The 18,039-nt window shown below is 45.5% G+C and overlaps 1 protein-coding gene across 1 annotated transcript in view; it reads right to left on the bottom strand.

Annotated features, from left to right (window-relative positions):
• Positions 1–11,091, bottom strand: part of LOC102259856 (lipopolysaccharide-binding protein) — a 23,347-nt gene extending 12,256 nt beyond the window's left edge. Inside the window, exons 1-7 of the mRNA XM_005858256.2 lie at positions 10,968–11,091; positions 10,209–10,323; positions 7,485–7,613; positions 6,456–6,611; positions 4,106–4,169; positions 2,811–2,874; positions 1,696–1,787 (exon numbers count right to left, since the gene is read on the bottom strand). Of these exons, the coding sequence (XP_005858318.2) occupies positions 1,696–1,787; positions 2,811–2,874; positions 4,106–4,169; positions 6,456–6,611; positions 7,485–7,613; positions 10,209–10,323; positions 10,968–11,091 (744 nt within the window). The remainder of the gene's footprint in view (positions 1–1,695; positions 1,788–2,810; positions 2,875–4,105; positions 4,170–6,455; positions 6,612–7,484; positions 7,614–10,208; positions 10,324–10,967) is intronic.
• Positions 11,092–18,039: the final 6,948 nt, after the last annotated feature.

Below are 18,039 nucleotides of genomic sequence, written 5' to 3' on the forward strand. Positions count from 1 at the left end.
GGGAGAGAAGGGTGTGAGTGGGGGGGGCGGGCGCAGTTTCTCTCCAGAATGTGTGGTCAGGGGTCCTGAAATATTCCCTCTGGCGCCACAACATCTAGGCCCTGACAGCTGCCTGAAATCCCTCTTTTGGTGGGGAGATACGTCCTGTGTTCACTCAGGCTCAGGACATGGGACAGGAGGCCCAGCCAGTGGTGAAAAGCATGGACTCTGGAGCTTAACAGTATGGGTTGGAGCCCTGGTCTGCCACTTACTGACTCTGCAACCTCAGGCCAGTCACTAACTGCCTGTGCCTCAACTTCCTCACCTGTAAAATGGGGATGATGCTAAAAGTTTTTACTTCATGGAGGTAATATGAAATTTAAAGAAGTTAATATTGAACAGCATCTGGGACATAGTAAGAAGCACATACGTATTAGTTAAAGAAATAAGGTTGGAGGGCGTGGCACTCCAGGGCCTGGCTCAACCCACGGGGGAGTTGTGGAGGAGCCCGGTATGAAGAGGGGGTGTCCTAGTTTCCTGCGGCTGCTGTAATAACTTCCCTTAATCTTAGTGGCTTAAATCAGCACAGATTTATTCCCTTACATTTCTGGAGGTCAGAAGCCTAAGCTCAAGATGTTATTATGGCTGGGCTCCTTCTAGAGGCTTCAAGGGTGAATCTGCTTCCTTGTCTTTTCTACCTTCCAGAGGCCCCTCCGTTGCATCAGCTCTTGCTTCATTCCAATTCATGCTTCCATTGTCACATTGCCTTCTGTCTCTTATCTGCTACCTCCCTTTTATAAGGATTTCCGTGATTACAACAGGCCAGGATAATCTTGTCATCAACACCCTTAATTTAATCACACCTACAAAATCCCTTCTGCCAGGTAAGGGAACGTTTTTTTTTTTTTTTTTTAATGCTCACCCAAGGATATTTTTCCATTGATTTTGGAGAGAGTGGAAGAGAGAGAGAGACAGAGAGAAACATCAATGTGAGAGAAACATATCGATTGGTTGCCTCTTGCATGAGCTCTGACCAGGGCCCAGACCAGGGAGGAGCCTGCAACTGAGGTACATGCCCTTGACCAGAATCAAACCCAGGACCCTTCAGTCCACAGACCGATGCTCTATCCCCTGAGCAAACTGGCTAGGGCTGTAAGGTAACATTTACAGATTTCAAGGTATAGGACACGCCCATTGATCCCCTCCAGCCCGCCCCCGCCCCACGCCCCAGGCCTTCACCATTCCACACTCTGTTCCAGGACATGGACATTTTAGAGAGCCATTCTTCAGTGCACTATAGGCGTGGCCAGATAGTGAATGCTACCCTATATATGTGCTATGTGCCAGGCACTTGCTAAGCACTTCATACGCATCTCACTTAATCCCTATGGCAACTTTATGGGGAAGACTATTAGTATTTCCAATGTAATAGAGAGGTTAATTCTTACAAGGTTCCCCACCACATAAGGGATAGAGCCAGGATTCAAGCTCAGCTCTCTCTGGACTCTAGACAGATTTACCACATTGGTTCAGAAACCTTGTTTTAGGTTTTGCTCTGCAGTGCTGAGTATCACATCTGCCCACTGTGGGCCCTGATCAAGGATGTGGACTGACAGGCAGGTGGACTGGAGAGGGAGGGTAGGAGCGGACTCTGAGAGGTGGAGCTGATTTCCTGCCAGTTCTCAGCTCCAAGACCCTTTACCCACAACCCCTTACCTTGAAGGGCGTGTCCAGGCCTTGGGAGGTCACCTGGGGAGCTCCTACTAAACTGTAGTCAATGCCAGCAACCTGGTCAATCATCAAGGTGACTATGGAATGGGAAAGAGGCAGCATTGTGAACAGTGGCTAAACACAGTTGTGCAAATTCTATACCGGGAGCTCCTTTCACATGGACTGTAGCCTTTGGAGAATGGAAATGGGCTGGGGCATATCTGTGTATCTTCTGTCACAGAGAGAGTACTTCATTCATTCATTCATTTGTTGATTCATTCATTAATTCAGTGTTTACTGAGCATAAGTCCAGAGGAGGAAAAATCAAATACTCAAGGAAATAAATGTTCAATTGCTAGTATGTTAGATGTTAAATAGAAGTCCATAGGATGGTGCCAGCCATATAACAGGGAGTAAAGTGACTCGCACAGGGAGTCAGGGGAGACTTCCCAGAGGAGGCGTTGCTTTGGCTGAGATCTGAAGGAACAGCAGGTGTTGACTGGTGAAGGTGGGTAAATGTGGAGGAAGGCACTGGCAGAGGGAATGGTATGTGCAGAGATCTGTATGGAGCACCGTATATTAGAGGGATGACTAGGGACCAGAGTGGCTGGCTGAGTTGGGGACGGGAGCAAGGTAAAGCTGAAGACAGTGCTGTGGTGGCCTTGTCCCCCACAGCTGGCCCATTTTTCTGAGAGTCGGAGGAGTCTTTGATAGATTTCAAGAAGAGGGGGAGACCTGACCCGATGTGTGATTGTAAAAGGTACCTGTGTCAGCCAGAGGGTCAGGGCTAGGAGGGTCCCCAGCCCTGCACAGGGAGGTCAGAGCACCCCTGTTTTGTAAAAGCAAACACATGATTCTCCCACATATTCCTAATTTTCTGCCCACCTTGTGCTCCCAGCAGGTTTGTGAGTCACCACCCTTCCACCCTTAATCACCTTACTCCCCCACCTCTAGAGAACAGACACCCCGCCTCAAGAGGTGGTCATCCCATATCTAACTCTGTAAGATGGAGAGATATCTAATGGGGAAAATTCTCCCAGGGCTCTTGCCGGGGTGGTGGTTCCAGGGCTACTGGGTGCAATGACATCTGATGGCACCCGAGAAGTGAGGGGGCTCCTAACCTGGCAGAGTCCGGAGATAGGGCTCCAGGTGTGAGGATGTTGACGTCCTGACGATTTCGCAGATCTGCCGAGAAAGTGAGTGAGAAAGTCAGGAAAGTCCTTCCTTCTCCCTCCTCCCGCCTCCTCCACTCTAGGAACTGTGTGTTATATCCCCACCTGGTAGGTAGGTATGTGAGGGGAGGGAGAGAATATGGTGAACAGGGAGAAGAGACCACTACCCCCATCAACACCTGGTTATTGTCCCACTTGGGCTGGCCTCTCAGACAGATGGGCCCAATTTAAGTTCCTAGAACCCAGTTACAGTGGATGGTGGTCAAGTCAGCACTGCCCTACGGCCTACCACTGTCATGGTTTTCTGGCAGCTGAGTGGCAAGCAATGTAGTACATAAAGGCTGATATTAGAGAGCAGAGGGACAAAGCAGAAGAGCTTCTAGGTACAAGAGGCAGCTCTTGAATTAGAGGTTCTGCCACCCCAGCCCCCAGCACCTTTGCCTCCTTTACCTACTGGGGTTTCTGTCATCAGCGAATCTGTCAAGGAGCACGGTGCCTGGTCTGTGGGCAATACTAACTATGGCCACCAGAGGGCTCCAAAGTAAAGCCAGATGGAGGGTCTGCTCCAGAATTGTATTCCTCAGTAGGCCAACTTACTCCTCTGTAAGCCAAGAATTACAGCTTGGGAGATCCCAGAAGCCCTTAGTTTTGTGATTTCTTAATTCCAGCTATTCCTACTCCATCTCTGATGCTTCAGGATGTGTGTTGATTTGTCCAAATATACACAAAGGGTAAATGTAAGAGGTACCTCTTTGCCTCCAAGGCCAAGGCCTTTTCCAGAGGTGAGAGATACTGAGGGCCAACTCCAGTGCGTTTCTCAATATGATGCCTTTTTTTGAGGGGGTAGTCTTATTTAAAAAACATTTTACTATCCTCAAGGTGAGAAAGATATCCTAGGTTTATCTACTAAAAAGTTTTCGATTTGTTTTGGCATTTAAATCCTTAGACCATTGGGAATTGATTTTTGTGTATGGTGTGAGGCAGGGATCCAAAGCCACTTCTCCATATCTCTCTAATATTATCTACAACTAGATATCAAACACTGTCAGTTTCAAATGCCAATTTAGCATATGTGATCATTCACACTGGGGAAAGCCTTGAGGTTTGCCTTTGCACCACAAATGAGTAAGGTTGTTTTAAGCAAATTCAAATGGTAACCTACTTAAAAGACAAGACTGTTTCCAAATATCAAATATGCACCTGTCAATGATTTTTAATGGAAAATATACTTATCCTTTCTTTACCTCTTGTTTCAAGATATCTTTTAACTTGTTTTCAATTCTTTTATGGAAGAGGTTCAGGAGCCAGCTGAAGAAAAGAGGAAAGAGGGTCAGGATTCACTTTACGATGAACTGAGATTTCCAAGAAGAGGGCTACCCATAGATTTAACCTTCCCCATGTTATCCCAAGAAGATCGCAGCCAGATGAATTTAATCCAAGGGTGGGTGACCGTTGGATACTGACATACTCTCACCTTTCAGACTGACAGAACGCTAAATCTTTGATAATATGCTGTGTTGACGGTAATGGGGGGAAACAGCCACTAACTAGCAAACCACGGCAAGGGCAATTTGTTAGTATATGTTAAAATGACAAAATGCACATACCATTTAAATATTTATTCTATAACTTATTTGTCCAGATGCCAAATGATATTATGCACAAGGTTATCCTTTGTAGCATTGTTTGTAGTAGTGAAAGACTGGAAGAAAACCCCTTACACTAAAAATAGAAGTCTATCAATAGAGGACTAATTATTACATTTTAGTGTCTTCATATAATGAAGTACTTTGAAAAGGAAGCTCTTATGTTCAGGTGTGGAAGAGCTTACAAAGATATAGTGAAGTAAGGCGAGCTAGGGATATACCACTCTCTGTACTATAGCATGCTACCAATTGTGTTAACATAGAGTAGTAAAATATCTAAGTGTTCAAGCATAGACACTCAGGATGAGACATTAGACACTTAATATTGGTTGCCCTGGCAAAGAGAGTTGGTTGTTTCACTCTGTACCCTTTGCACTTTTTGAATTTTGAACTATGCAAATGAACTCAGAAGCATTTACATTTTTAAAGTTATGATAAGGAGAGTAAGACCTAGTCTTTGTACCCTGCAAAATCCACCACACAACTTACCTGGCCACTTACCAATTAATCATTCACTCGTTCCTTCATTTGGCAAATGTGCACTGAGCCCCTTCTACCTGCTAAGGTAGGTGTGGAGGGACATTGCTGAATAACCTCATGGTGCTCAGGCTGTGAGTCTAACCCACTTCAGGTAAAGCTGCCCACCGAGAGCCCCTCCCAACCACAGACACCACTCTGTGAGAGTCATGGCCCCGAACAGAGCCTCTCACACTGTGTTCTCACCTGGGGGTGAGGGTGAGAGGTTGAGGGAAATACGTGAACTGCGTTAGTGGAATTACTTCCAGCAAAAATTTTTCTCCCATAAAGTCTTCTTGACCGTTCGATGCTTGCTGGTTGAATGATTAGTGGTATGCATTAGAAATGTATGTGTATTATAAGTTGATGTGGTAACATTAGACACAAGTGCTTCCTGGGGTTCTGCAGGTAGCATCCTGGGGTTGACATGTACAGATTCATCTCTCAAGCCTTCTTGCTCTCTGGCTTCTAGGTGTTTTGGCCAAAGGGAGACACAGGTAGAAAACAGAGAGGAGTTGGGATATTTACACCCAGGTCCCTCCGCCTGCTGTCCCACTATATTCCTGTCTCAGAGCTCTTCTCCAAGGTTCCAGCTCTTTCCAGACTCTGGAAACACCCTTCCCTTCCTCTTACCTTGAACCCTAGGGGTGGTAGTAGCTCCCTGCTGCTGCTAGTCTCCAGTGAATATTCTCTTCATTAGATTCTTGTCAGTTAAGCTTTTTGAGTTGCCCTCTGTTTCCTGCCAGGATCTGAGTGATGCAGTGCAACCAAAACAGAGTGGGAGGCAGTCACCATCATTCAGTCGGTATTCACTGAGCATTGGCTCCAGGCACAGAGCTTTGAGATGCTGGATTTCCCCTAAAGGCAGTCTTGCAAGAGGTGAGTAAACTTTCTTAAAGGGCCAGATAGTAAATATTTTTGGCATTGCATGCTGCATGGTCTCTGTTGCAACTACTCAACTCTGCTAACATAGTGCTAATGCACCCAGAGACAAATGCAAACAAATGAGCGTGGCTGTGAGCCAATGAAACTTCATCTACAGAAACAGGTGGCCTGCCGGATTGGGCCCACAGACTTTAGTTCACTGACCTCTGATCTTTTGTTTTTTTAATCCTCACCCGAGGATATTTTTTCCCATTGATCTTTAGAAAGAGAGATTGGAAGGGAGAGAGAGAGAGAGAGAAACATTGATGTGAGTGAAACACATCAACTGGTTGCCTCTCACATGTGCCCTGACAGGGATTGGGAATCGAACCCACAACCCTTCAGTCCGTGGGCTGGTGCTCTAACCACTGAGCACACTAGCCAGGGCTGACCTCTGATTTTGATGAATTTTAAATCTTGCTCTTCTGGCCCATCAGGGACATCCTGTGGGAAAGCTGGATGCTGAGGCAGTTCTGATAACTTCCAGCAAGTGTATGGGGTGACTTACCTTAGGTTTCCAGAAATGTGAATGCTGACGTGGCCAACGGAGTTGCTGCAGTGGGCCACAGAGGCAGTGGGTCGTCCAGACCCGTCCTCGCCCAAGTTCAGATAAATCGAGATGGAAACACCATCCACACTCAGATCAAAAGTACCCTGTAGGGTGCTGGTTGGGAGAAATGAGAACCAAATGGTGAATAATCAGTGGCCTCCAGAAAGAGGAGCCAGAAGAACTCAGACCCCGGCTTATCTCTGAGCTCCCCATTAACCAGCTGCGCATCCTACCTGAGCCCTGGTGACCTGAAAATCGAAAGGCCTTTCAAGGTGAGAGGCAACAAACATTTATTTGAGATCAATAACAATAGCTACTCAGGAAGCATTGATAAGGCAGAAGCCCAAGTAATGTTTCAATCAGGAGACAAAGGCAATGGGTATTTATAAGAAAGGGAAGGGGAACAACTATGTCAATAGAAGGAAGGCATTTCTATTAATGAAGATGTAACGTAGTGATATTCATTCTAAATGCTGTTTTTAATTTTAACTCCAGGAGTCATCAGTCCAGTAGTCATGTATCTACTGTCTTGTTATCTTTGCAAACAGTTCTTTGGGGCACAGGATTGTTTTAGACTCGGTGCAAAGGTTATTTTGCCCTGTTTTAACATTCCAAAGGTTTGAGACATAAAACATGCAAGGCAGTTCCTCTGGCATGGCAGCTCCGGCTCTATTTTCAAGTGGCTCCATTTATATTATTTTGACAGCCTCTTCTTACCACTGACTAAGACAGCCAGTGTTTACTGAGTATTCGCTATGCGCCAGACACACTGCAAATACCTTACATCTGCCATTTTATTTAATCCACAAATGCATCTGGGCTGGGTTATAATTAACCCTATTTTACAGATAATGAAACTGAGGCTTAGAGATAATAAGATCTGGGCCCTTTATAGATTGGACGTTTTAAGAATCCAGAAATGGAAGTCCAGAGTAGGACATGCCCTTGCCCAGAGCTGAGAGACATCCTAACCCAAGTACTACTTACATGAAAGCCTTTTTCACCTTCCAGTTCCCACTGATAGACACGTAGTTATTGGACAGGGAGGCTCTGACACCCCTCCCTGGGAGTAGACTCAGATCGGAGTTTCGGATTTGGAAGCTATGGATTCTCAGGCTAGGGAAGGAAGGAAGACTATTAAATCCAGAAAAACTAGGGCCACATCAGTCCTCTGAATGAATCCCCAGAATCCTCTCCAGCCTCTCACACTCTCTTTCTGATTTATTGACTTAAACCACAAAGGACAACCAACCCATTGCACCCACATCCTACGAGGTCTGCATGGGCTTTCCCTCCTCCAGGAAGATTTCCCTCGAGACCCAAGACCTTCCTCTTGTCTGTGACACCTACCTCCACTAGCTGCTCCTCCCCATTAACTTCTGTCGTGCTCACTTGACCCTCACCACTGCGAGGACCCTGTGAGCTGGCTTCACATTATGTGTCCTGTCTCCAGGAGGCAGCTTCTTCTCTCTGCTCCCCACACTTCAAATACAAATAAGGCTCACAATTTAGGTCTGAGATCACGCCCTGGTGATCTGTGGGCCAAACATATGATCAATATGCTGCACTGAACGTTTTCCTATAACGTTCTTAACAATTTGAATCAGTTGCCAACATTTTAAAATGAGGACATTTCCTTGTAAACATATGAGGAAAAACAAAACTAAACTAAAATTCTGGTTTCTCTTGAAAAAGTCAAAAGCCCTGGCCAGTGTGGCTCAGTTGATTGGAGCATTGTTCTGTGCACTGAAGGGTTGTGGTTTCAATTCCTGGTCAGGGCACATACCCGAGTTGTGTATTCAATTCCTGGTTGAGGTGCCTGTGGGAGGCAATAGATAGATGCTTCTCTCTCACATTGCTGTTTCCCTGTCTTTCTCTCTCCTCCCCCCTTCCTCTCTCTTCCTTACCCTTCCTCTCTCTCAAATCAATTAAAGAAAAGAAAAAGTTAAAAGGGAATGTTCTTATTTCCTTACAGCATCAATCAACTACAGTGCATAGCAGCTGCCCCCTTTAAATGGGGCAGATACCCTCCAGACAAACATCATACTTATAATTTGCCTATTTGCTCTCAGGTTCATTCTCTTTCTCTTGCTCTGACCTATAGTGGATGTGACTGACCTCTGAAAACTACATTTCCCAGGATCTTTTGCAACTGACTTCTAGTTAGAACTGGCTTTTGCTGGACATGCTCTTAACTCCTACTTTGAAGCCCTAGCTACTGTGCTCTGTTGGATACGTTCCCTCTCTTTGTCTTGCCCGCTCTGGGTCTGTTAATAACTTTTTGTAGTTGCTAATTTCTGGGTTGCTTCATCACTCCCTATTTGGCTTTTCAGCTCTTCTATTAAATTCCCTCCATTGAAGTTCCCTCTTTCCCACCGATCCCCACCCACTGCATATAGTCACTCTGCCTGGAATACTCATCTACATTACCCACTCCCCTGTGGCCACTGGAGTTTATGACTGTTGCCAGATCGATACTTAGGAGTTCCCTCATTGAACATTCATTGAGATCCTGCTCTGTCTGACCTGGCTGTAGGCACAGAGGCCACAGAGATTCAAAACTCAGTCCCTGCCCTCGAAAAGCTCATAGCTGGTGGCAGGTCTGGATGTGTTAACAGACCATAGTAACCTACTGTGGAAACCAGATGTAAGAGGTGGTTTAGGGATACGGGAAGGGGCATTGACCTCTAAATGGCATGGCCTGGACTGTGTGTGTGTGTGTGTGTGTGTGTGTGTGTGTGCGCGCGCGCACGCGCAAATTTAAAATAGCTCTTCTTTGCCCACTGTATTCAGGAAATTGTCTCCAAGAAGGATTCCAAGAGGAGCCTTTTCTATCAGAATCCCCAAGGGCTGACTCTGGACACTGAGGAGGCTGGGGAAGAAAAATCCATGCAACTAAAGAGTGGATGAAAAAAGAGAAAGGAGCCCAGACAGCATGGCTCAGTGGTTGAGCATCGACCTATGAACAAGGAGGTCACGGTTCGATTCCCCATCAGGGCACATGCCAGGGTTTCAGGCTTGGTCCCCATTCCGCCCTTCGCCCACCCCACCCCCATCCCATGCAGGAGGCAGCCAATCAATGATTCTCTCTCATCATTGATGTTTCTATCTCTCTTTCCCTCTCCCTTCCTCTCTGAAGAGAGAGAGAGAGAGAGAGAGAGAGAGAGAGAGAGGAGTGAGGACTCTAATACTGAATATGTGAAAATTGGAGGGAGAATAAGGTCAGTTAAGTCTTTGGGGGAGAGAGATGAGGAATCAGAACTTGTTCACCAGGGACCAGGAGGCCCCCTGCTTTATTCCTCACTGGGGATATGTGTGGATGCTGTCCTCAAGAGATGGCATGCAAATAAAATGTGAATAGGTTCCAGAAAGACTCTAAGTCCTTGCTTGCAGACCCCCACCGGGCTCTGGAGGGATGGATGGTTTGTCTCAAGTAGTTTCCTAATCTGGGCAATCAGGAGAGTGCCAGGGATTCCTGGTAGAGGGAAAATCCAGGGCTGACCTAAGGGATAGTGAAAGATTTCAAAGGGTTTCCCTCCCAGCCTGATGATTCAGGAAACACATAGCATTTTCCAGAGGCCCCATAAGAGCTGTCTATAGTCCTTTGCCTCTAGTCCAAGTGATGATCCCATGTTTATCTCCCTTCCCCTTGACCTTAGGCCCCCATTTTTCCTCCTCCATTGCCCCTGTGGTAGAGAATGGAGACCTCACCTCTTAAACTCATAACTCACACTTCCCATCCAGCCGACTTCAAAGCTTCCTGATAAATCAGGCACGTTGATGGTGGACAGTTCCTTCTTCAGGGTGGCCATTCCATATTGGCGGGCTGGGGGCAAATAGAGGGTGTTAGGTCTTTCAGTGGGAGGTACCAAGCATAACGGTTGAGTGGCCAGGTTAATGCAAGATTTGCCACTTACTGTTGATATAATTGCAAGAAAGTCCCTTAAATTCCATAAACCTCAGTTTCCCCACATGTAACTGGTAATAATAATAATAATAATACCAACCTGAGCCTGAGAATTAAATTAGATCATGAACTCAAAGTGTCTGGTAAATGGCAATCATTGTTACTTATTCATTCAACCAGATCATGGAAGCAATGATGGAATACAATGGGACTTTTGAGGAATCATTCCCCATAGTGTGGTCAAACCTTAGGATTTTCACCATTGCTTGGACCACATGTCAACAATGCAGATTCTTAGACCCAACATCAGTCAATCTTAGGTAAATCTCCAGAATTGTGCCTCAGCATTTCTAATGTGGGGGCTCCACAGACCACCCAGGAAAAAATGCTGATCTAGTCCTACCCTTAACCTTTGATAATTCAAGATGAGGAAACTGAAGTCCAGAGGGTGACATAGCCAAGGTTTCTAAGCCAGGCAGGGCACCCCTGAGATTTAAAAAGTTCTGGTTACACCACTTTGATGGGCAACAATGGGCACCAGAGGAATGACCAAACCCACTTACCATATTCGAGGCCTTTTCTGGTGATCCTGACCACAAACCCAGGATTAGAAGCTCCTTCTCCAAGCCTGAAGACTTCTGCTAGCAGCAGTAGGGCCACTACCACACAGTATGGTCTGGCCATCATCTTGTCCTCAGCTTCTTCCTGGGTAGAGATTGGTCAGTCTCTTTGTAGGAGCCTCCCTTACTGAAGGTGACAGCAGAGACTGATGTGCTTATAAACCCAGGGGCCAGATGGGGAACTGAGCCAGCTGGGAATGAGAGCAGGGAGGAGTCAAGGCTTTGGGGCAGCCCAAGTTTCAGCAACTTGAGATGAGGAGAGGTTGTGGTTTATTTTTGGCCTGAGAGTAGCAAAAATGGTGCTCTAATTTCCAGCTTCTTCCTCTTCCAAGTACTGCTGAGAGCCGAAGGGCCTCCCCACCACACCTGGCTCTAGCTGACACCCTCCATTCATTCCTCATTATCTACAGACTGAAACCTAAACACCCAGCCTCGCAGTGAAGGCCACCACAACTTGGCTGCAATGTACCTCTCCAACCGGAACTTCCACTGCCCAGCCTGCTGAGCCTTCACCCTGGCTTTGCTGGAATCCACTGTTCTCTGCTTATATCAAGCAAGGCCATCTCAATTCAGTCTGCAAATACAGCAAATGGATTCTGCACCTCTAGGCTCCAGAAACTTTTGATGTTCTCTTGCCTACATTGTTTTTCAGTCAACTTATTAAGGTATTAGAGGCCCAGTGCACGAAATTTGTGCACGGGTAGGGTCCCTAGGGCTGGCCAGCGATCAGGGCCAATCTGTGGGGCAATTGGTGGGGTAATTGGGGGGCCCCCACTGGCACCCGCCTTGGCTGACCTGGGGCCTGCGGGCTGGGGCAGCTCCTGTGTTGAGCATCTGCCCCCTGGTGGTCAGTGCGCATCATAGCGACCAGTCATTCCACCGGTCGTTCTGCCATTTGGTCGATTTGCATATTAGGCTTTTATTATACAGGATAAGTTGCATTCAATAAAATGCACATATTTTAAGTGTACAGTTCAATGAGTCTTGACACATGTCTACACCCATGTAACCACGTTATAATCAAGGTAAAAAACATTTCTGATATCCCAAGAAGTTCTCTCACGCCTCTTCCCAATCTCCTTTCCCGCCTCCTATTCCAGAAAACCACTGATACATTTCTGTTACCATTGATATTGCCCACTCTAGAACTTCATACAAATGGAACCATCCAGTACATCTGCCCTTCTGACTGGCTTCTTTTATGCAGCATTAGGTTTTGAGACTAATCCATTCGTTTTGTGTATCAACAATTCATTACTTTTTATTGTGGGCAGTACTCTGCCCAGTAGTGAGAACAATTCTTTCATTGCATTACATTTTTAATTTTCTTCAAAGAGGAAATGCATTCATGGTTCAAAAATCTATCGGTCATAATAAGATGTGAAAAATCTCATGTTCATCCCTCTTTTCATCTTCCCAGTTCCTATCTCTTCTTCATCAAATCAACATACAATTCCACTGTGATAAGTGCTAGGAGACATAGAAGGTGCTTTGAGAGTTTATATTCCAGGGCTTATGGGAACACAGAGAGGGAGCAATTAAGATGGTAGAGGTGCTCGAGCTTGGTTTTGAAGTACACGTAGGAGTTTAGCAACTGAGAGAGAGAAGTTATCCTAGGCAGAGAGAATAGCATGAGCCAAGTCATGGAAACCTGAGGGAGCACTGCCCATTCCAGAAGGTACAAAGACTTGTGGGAGAGTCAAGGGTGAGGAGTGCGGATGGAGGAGAGGTGGTGGAAGAAGAGGAGGCACAAACATGGGAAGGGATATCCTTTTGAAAGGCCTTGTTATTCAGTCCTTGAAGCATAAACATGGAATCACTTTCAGTTTCCAGTAATTGACACTCCCGATGCTGTCTTAAATTCTCCTTTTTTCTGAATAGGGGGCTCCCTTCATGACATCTCAGTCCTGATTCCATAACTTTCCAGCTGTGTTTGGTTCAACTTAAGATTTGGTCCTGTCCATATCAAATCTCAGTCTCTATTCTTTTTTTTTTTTTTTAATATTTTATTGGTTTTTTACAGAGAAGGGGAGAGGGAGAGAGAGTTAGAAACATCGATGAGAGAGAAACATCCATCAGCTGCCTCCTGCACACTCCCTACTGGGGATGTGCCCGCAACCAAGGTACATGCCCTTGACCGGAATCGAACCCGGGACCCTTCAGTCCGCAGGCCGACGCTCTATCCACTGAGCCAAACCGGTTTCGGCCAGTCTCATATTCTTAACGTTTTCCCTCTACCGCCATGCAGGCTTCCATTGTTCATAGCTTGGAGTGAGCAAGCATGTGTGTTCGTGCATGTGCTTGCATGTCTGTGTGTGCATGTGTGTGTGCAGTGTAGGGATGGTCTTCTCTTTCACCTACCCTTCTCTCTTCCCTGCTCTGTTACTGTGCTCCCTGGGGGAGTTTGGTATTCTCTTTGTTTATCTTAGTGCTGGTGAGGTGACCCTTGCTGAGAGTCATTACCAAGCTTGATGTCTGTCAGCTCAGGGTGGGTAAACAGAGCCTCCTCCATTCCAAGCAACTCTAGGCAAAGATCAATCCTTGGGAGAATCATCTTCTACCTGCAATTCCCAATTTCATGACCTCAACCCTAGGCCGGTGGCCAGAACAGCACCTCAGGGAGGTGGTCCTTGCCTCCTGTTCATCTGCCCATAACATTCTGTCATTCCTCACCGCTGCTCTTTTCCCTGCTCGGGGTCACTAGGGCCACTCAGCGAGCCCAGAAATAGCTGATGCCCAATTAGGAAATGAGAGGTCAGCCTGCTTGGTGCAGAGCCCCTACATTTCTTGGGGCTGTTCTCTTGGGGGCCCTTCTGCCTTGGCTTTATTTAGGGGAACCAACCAGTAGAGAACGCTTTGCTGTAGGATGGTATGTGGAAGGGATAGCCGAGGTTTCTTTACAATTTCTAGGAAATAATTTATCAGGAGAGTGGTCAGGAGAACAGCAGCAGTTGCAGGATGGAGCAGATCTACATTAAGGAGGCCCACAGGGTTGGGCACAAGAATGATTTAGAGCCCGGCTGACATGGCTCAGTGGTTGACCTATGAACCAGGAGGTCATGATTTGATTCCAGGTCAGGACACATGCTCAGGTTGCTGGCTCGATCCCCAGTGGGGGCCGTGCAAGAGGCAACTGATAGGTGATTCTCATCATTGATGTTTCTATCTCTCTCCCTCTGCCTTCCTCTCTGAAATAAATTTGTAAAATATATATTACTTTTTTAAAAAAAATAATGATTTAGGGAACAAAACATACTGCCTATATTCATGTGCTAGGGCTGCCATAACAGGGTGGCTTCAACAAAAGACTTATTTTCTCACACTTCTGGAGGGTAGACGTCCGAGGTTGAGGTATTGGAGGCACTGGCTCCTTCTCAGGGCTGTGAGGGAAAATCTGTTAATGTCCTCTTCCCTGCTTCTGGTGGGTTTGCTGGTAATCTCTGGTATTCCTTTGCTTATAAATGCATCACCTGAATGCTGCCTTCATCTTCACATGTCGTTCTCCCTGTGTGTCCATCTCCAACATTCCCCTTTTAATAAGAACACCGGTCATATTGAACCATCTTAACTACTTATATCTGCAATGACCCTATTTCCAAATAAGGTCACATTCTGTTAGGCATGAGGATAGCAGTCATGAAGATGCTAAATCTGAGTCATGATTGTTTCTTCGTGAGCTTGGATCTCATCCCCCAAATAGGCATAATACTATCAACTTTGCAGGATTAAATAAGATAATATTTGGAAAGGCATTGAGTGCTGAGCTTGGGCAGTGAGGCAATTCACATTGGGACTGTCCCCTGAGCTGGCTTTCTGAAATATCTTACTGAATCTTACCGGAAACATCAGATCTTAGTAGAAAAGTGAAACCAGTAGTAGAGAAACCTAACTGCAGCTTTCACTTCTTCTTTGGCCAAAACTTGAGGTCAGTTTTTTTGAGGAAATTGTAAGCTCATGCTTCTGAATTCAGGAACTCTGGGCTGAAAAACGTGTCTTCGAGCTGTGTTTACAGCACAATGGGCCCTCCAGGCATCTTGAACATGTCTGATTTAATGTTCCACGAGAATGATATTCCCCCTGCCCTCCACCCAAGTTCCTCTTCTCACACAGACAGGGAACTCACTCCAATCTGTGAACACCCATGGGTGGCTAGCCTTGGCATTTTTTTTCTCTTCCTAGTTGGGACCAATTGACTTCTCTCTTGGGTCAGTACAGATTTTAACCTGCGGCTGTCACTGGTCCTTTACCCAAGCTGTGCCTGTCGCCGGTCCTTTACCCAAGCTCAATTCCATTATCTGCTTCTTCTAGGACTGGGCTGATCCTCGAGCTTACCTGATGAAAAAATATCTTCACAGGCAATAACTGTTCATGATAAAAATGGTACAAATGATACAAAGGTGAGAAGACCTCTTCCTTCCACCCCTGTCTCCAGTCCTCCAGCTCCTTCCCCAGAGGCTGTGTGCTTCTCATGCTTCCAGAAGCACCTGGTGACCAGAGGAGCACACCAGGAAACAGGTTCTTACACTGGCTTTCTGCTCTTAACATTAAAACTTGGAGATGGTTTCCTGATAAAGAAAAAAGAGTAGATATAAGGAACATTTAGAAACTTAAGAGACTTAAGAGAGCTTGTCTGGGTCCCTAGACAAACCAACTAAGTAGGAGAAAACATTTATGAGACAATCAGGGAAATGCAAACACTGATTGGATATTCTGATGATATTTATGAATTCATATTAAATTTTCAGCTGTGATAATGGTATTGTATAAACAATTCTTACTTTTTAGATACCTATACTGAATTACTTATGAATAAATGTCCAGGATCTTCTTTAAAATTATCCAGTGGAGGGGTGGGGAGTGGGCGGGGGTTCGATGAAATGAGAGTGGCCATAGTTAGTTGCTGAAGTTAGGTAATCTGTCCATGGGAGTTTATCATAAAAGGCTCTCTAATATTTTTTGAAAAATTTTATGATAAAAAAGTTTTTCTTAAAGGTTTCCAGCTGCTCAATTTTTGGCTAATAGCTTGTATAAGTCAGTGTCTCAACAGGAAATGAAAGACACATTTAAGTTAGGACAATTAAAGGAGGGTTTATTTACAAAGGGTCTGTTTTCAAAGGCAGGGGATAGTCATAGAGGAACCACAAGGAAAAGCGCAGGAACATGAAGTTAGTGACAGCTGAACCGGTATATCCCCAGGCACAAAGGGAGAAGGGAGGAAGCAGTTACTGGACTGGAAGAAGAGTTTTATAGAGGCCTCCTGTAGAGGATACGCCCATTCATCTTCCTCTCTCCCATCTCTTGTCAGACCCATTTTGAAACCAGAGGGTAAGGAACCCCGTTGGTGTTCAGTTGGTGTCTTTGTTGCCTTACTATTGGAAGAGCAAATGGAAAAGTAATGGCTCACTACTATCTCTTCCTTGGTCTTTTCTAAACTCACGGTAATCAGGTTTCACCCCTACCATTTCACCAAAGTTGTTCTCATTGAGGTTACCTACAAACTCCATCACCCCAAATCCGATGGTCAGTTCTTTTTTTTTTTATTGATTTTTTACAGAGAGGGAGGGAGAAAGATAGAGAGTTAGAAACATTTTTTTTTATTAAATCTTTATTGTTCAGATTACATTTGTTCCTCTTTCCCCCACCCCCCATAACTCCCCTCCTCCCAGTTCCCGCCCCACCCTCCGCCCTCACTCCCCACCCACTGTCCTCATCCATAGGTGCACGATTTTTGTCCAGTCTCTTCCCGAATCTCCCATTTCCCTTTCCCCCCCAAGAATAGTCAGTCCATTCCCTTTCTATGTCCCTGATTCATTATAATCACCAGTTCATTCTGTACATCAGATTATTTATTCACTTGATTCTTAGATTCACTTGTTGATAGATGCATGTTTGTTGTTCACAATTTGTATCTTTACCTTTTTCTTCTTCCTCCTCTTAAAGGATACCTTTCAGCATTTCGTATAATACTGGTTTAGTGGTGATGAACTCCTTTAGCTTTTCCTTATCTGTGAAGCTCTTTATCTGACCTTCAATTCTGAATGATAGCTTTGCTGGATAAAGTAATCTTGGTTGTAGGTTCTTGCTATTCATCACTTTGAATATTTCTTGCCACTCCCTTCTGGCCTGCAAAGTTTCTGTTGAGAAATCAGCTGACAGTCGTATGGGTATTCCCTTGTAGGTAATTGAGTCTCTTTCTCTTGCTGCTTTTAAGATTCTCTCTTTGTCTTTTGCTCTTGGCATTTTAATTATGATATGTCTTGGTGTGGTCCTCTTTGGATTCCTTTTGTTTGGGGTTCTCTGCGCTTCTTGGACCTGTAAGTCCATTTCTTTCACCAGGTGGGGGAAGTTTTCTGCCATTATTTCTTCAAATAGGTTTTCAATATCTTGCTGTCTCTCATCTTCTGGCACCCCAATTATTCTGATGTTTGTACGCTTGAAGCTGTCCCAGAGGCTCCTTACACTATCTTCATATTTTCGGATTCTTTTTTCATTTTGCTTTTCCGGTTGGGTGTTTTTTGCTTCTTCGCATTTCAAATCTTTGACTTGATTCTTGCGCTCCTCTGGTCTGCTATTGGGTGTAATATTCTTTATTTCAGACCATGTATGCTTAATTTCTAGTTGTTTCTTTATCATAGCATCGAGGGTCTCATTAGTTTTCGTGAGGCTCTCCAAAAGTTTATTGCAAGCCCTCAAAATTGCGTTTTTTAGCTCTATATCCTCCATTTCTGTCATGTTTTTTTGTCTCCGCATTTTTTATGCTTTCTTGGTGCACCCCCTAGTGGTCTTTGTGCGCAGTCTTGTTCTAGTTGAGCCTTGATTGTTGTAGTTAATACTAGAGGGATTTGACCACCAGGCCGACTGGCTGTGTGAATCAGCTGTGTCTGCCGCGGAAAACTTCTGTCCTCTGGGGAGGTGCTAATCTAGCCTTTGCCTGAGGCGATCCGGCAAATGGCTCTGCGCAGGGCTTGGGCGGGGCGGGATCAACAGGGCGGGCGGAGGGAGCAGTTATGGCTGC

This window comes from Myotis brandtii, unplaced genomic scaffold (genome assembly GCF_000412655.1).
Source record: "Myotis brandtii unplaced genomic scaffold, ASM41265v1 scaffold1163, whole genome shotgun sequence".
Lineage (NCBI taxonomy): Eukaryota > Metazoa > Chordata > Mammalia > Chiroptera > Vespertilionidae > Myotis > Myotis brandtii.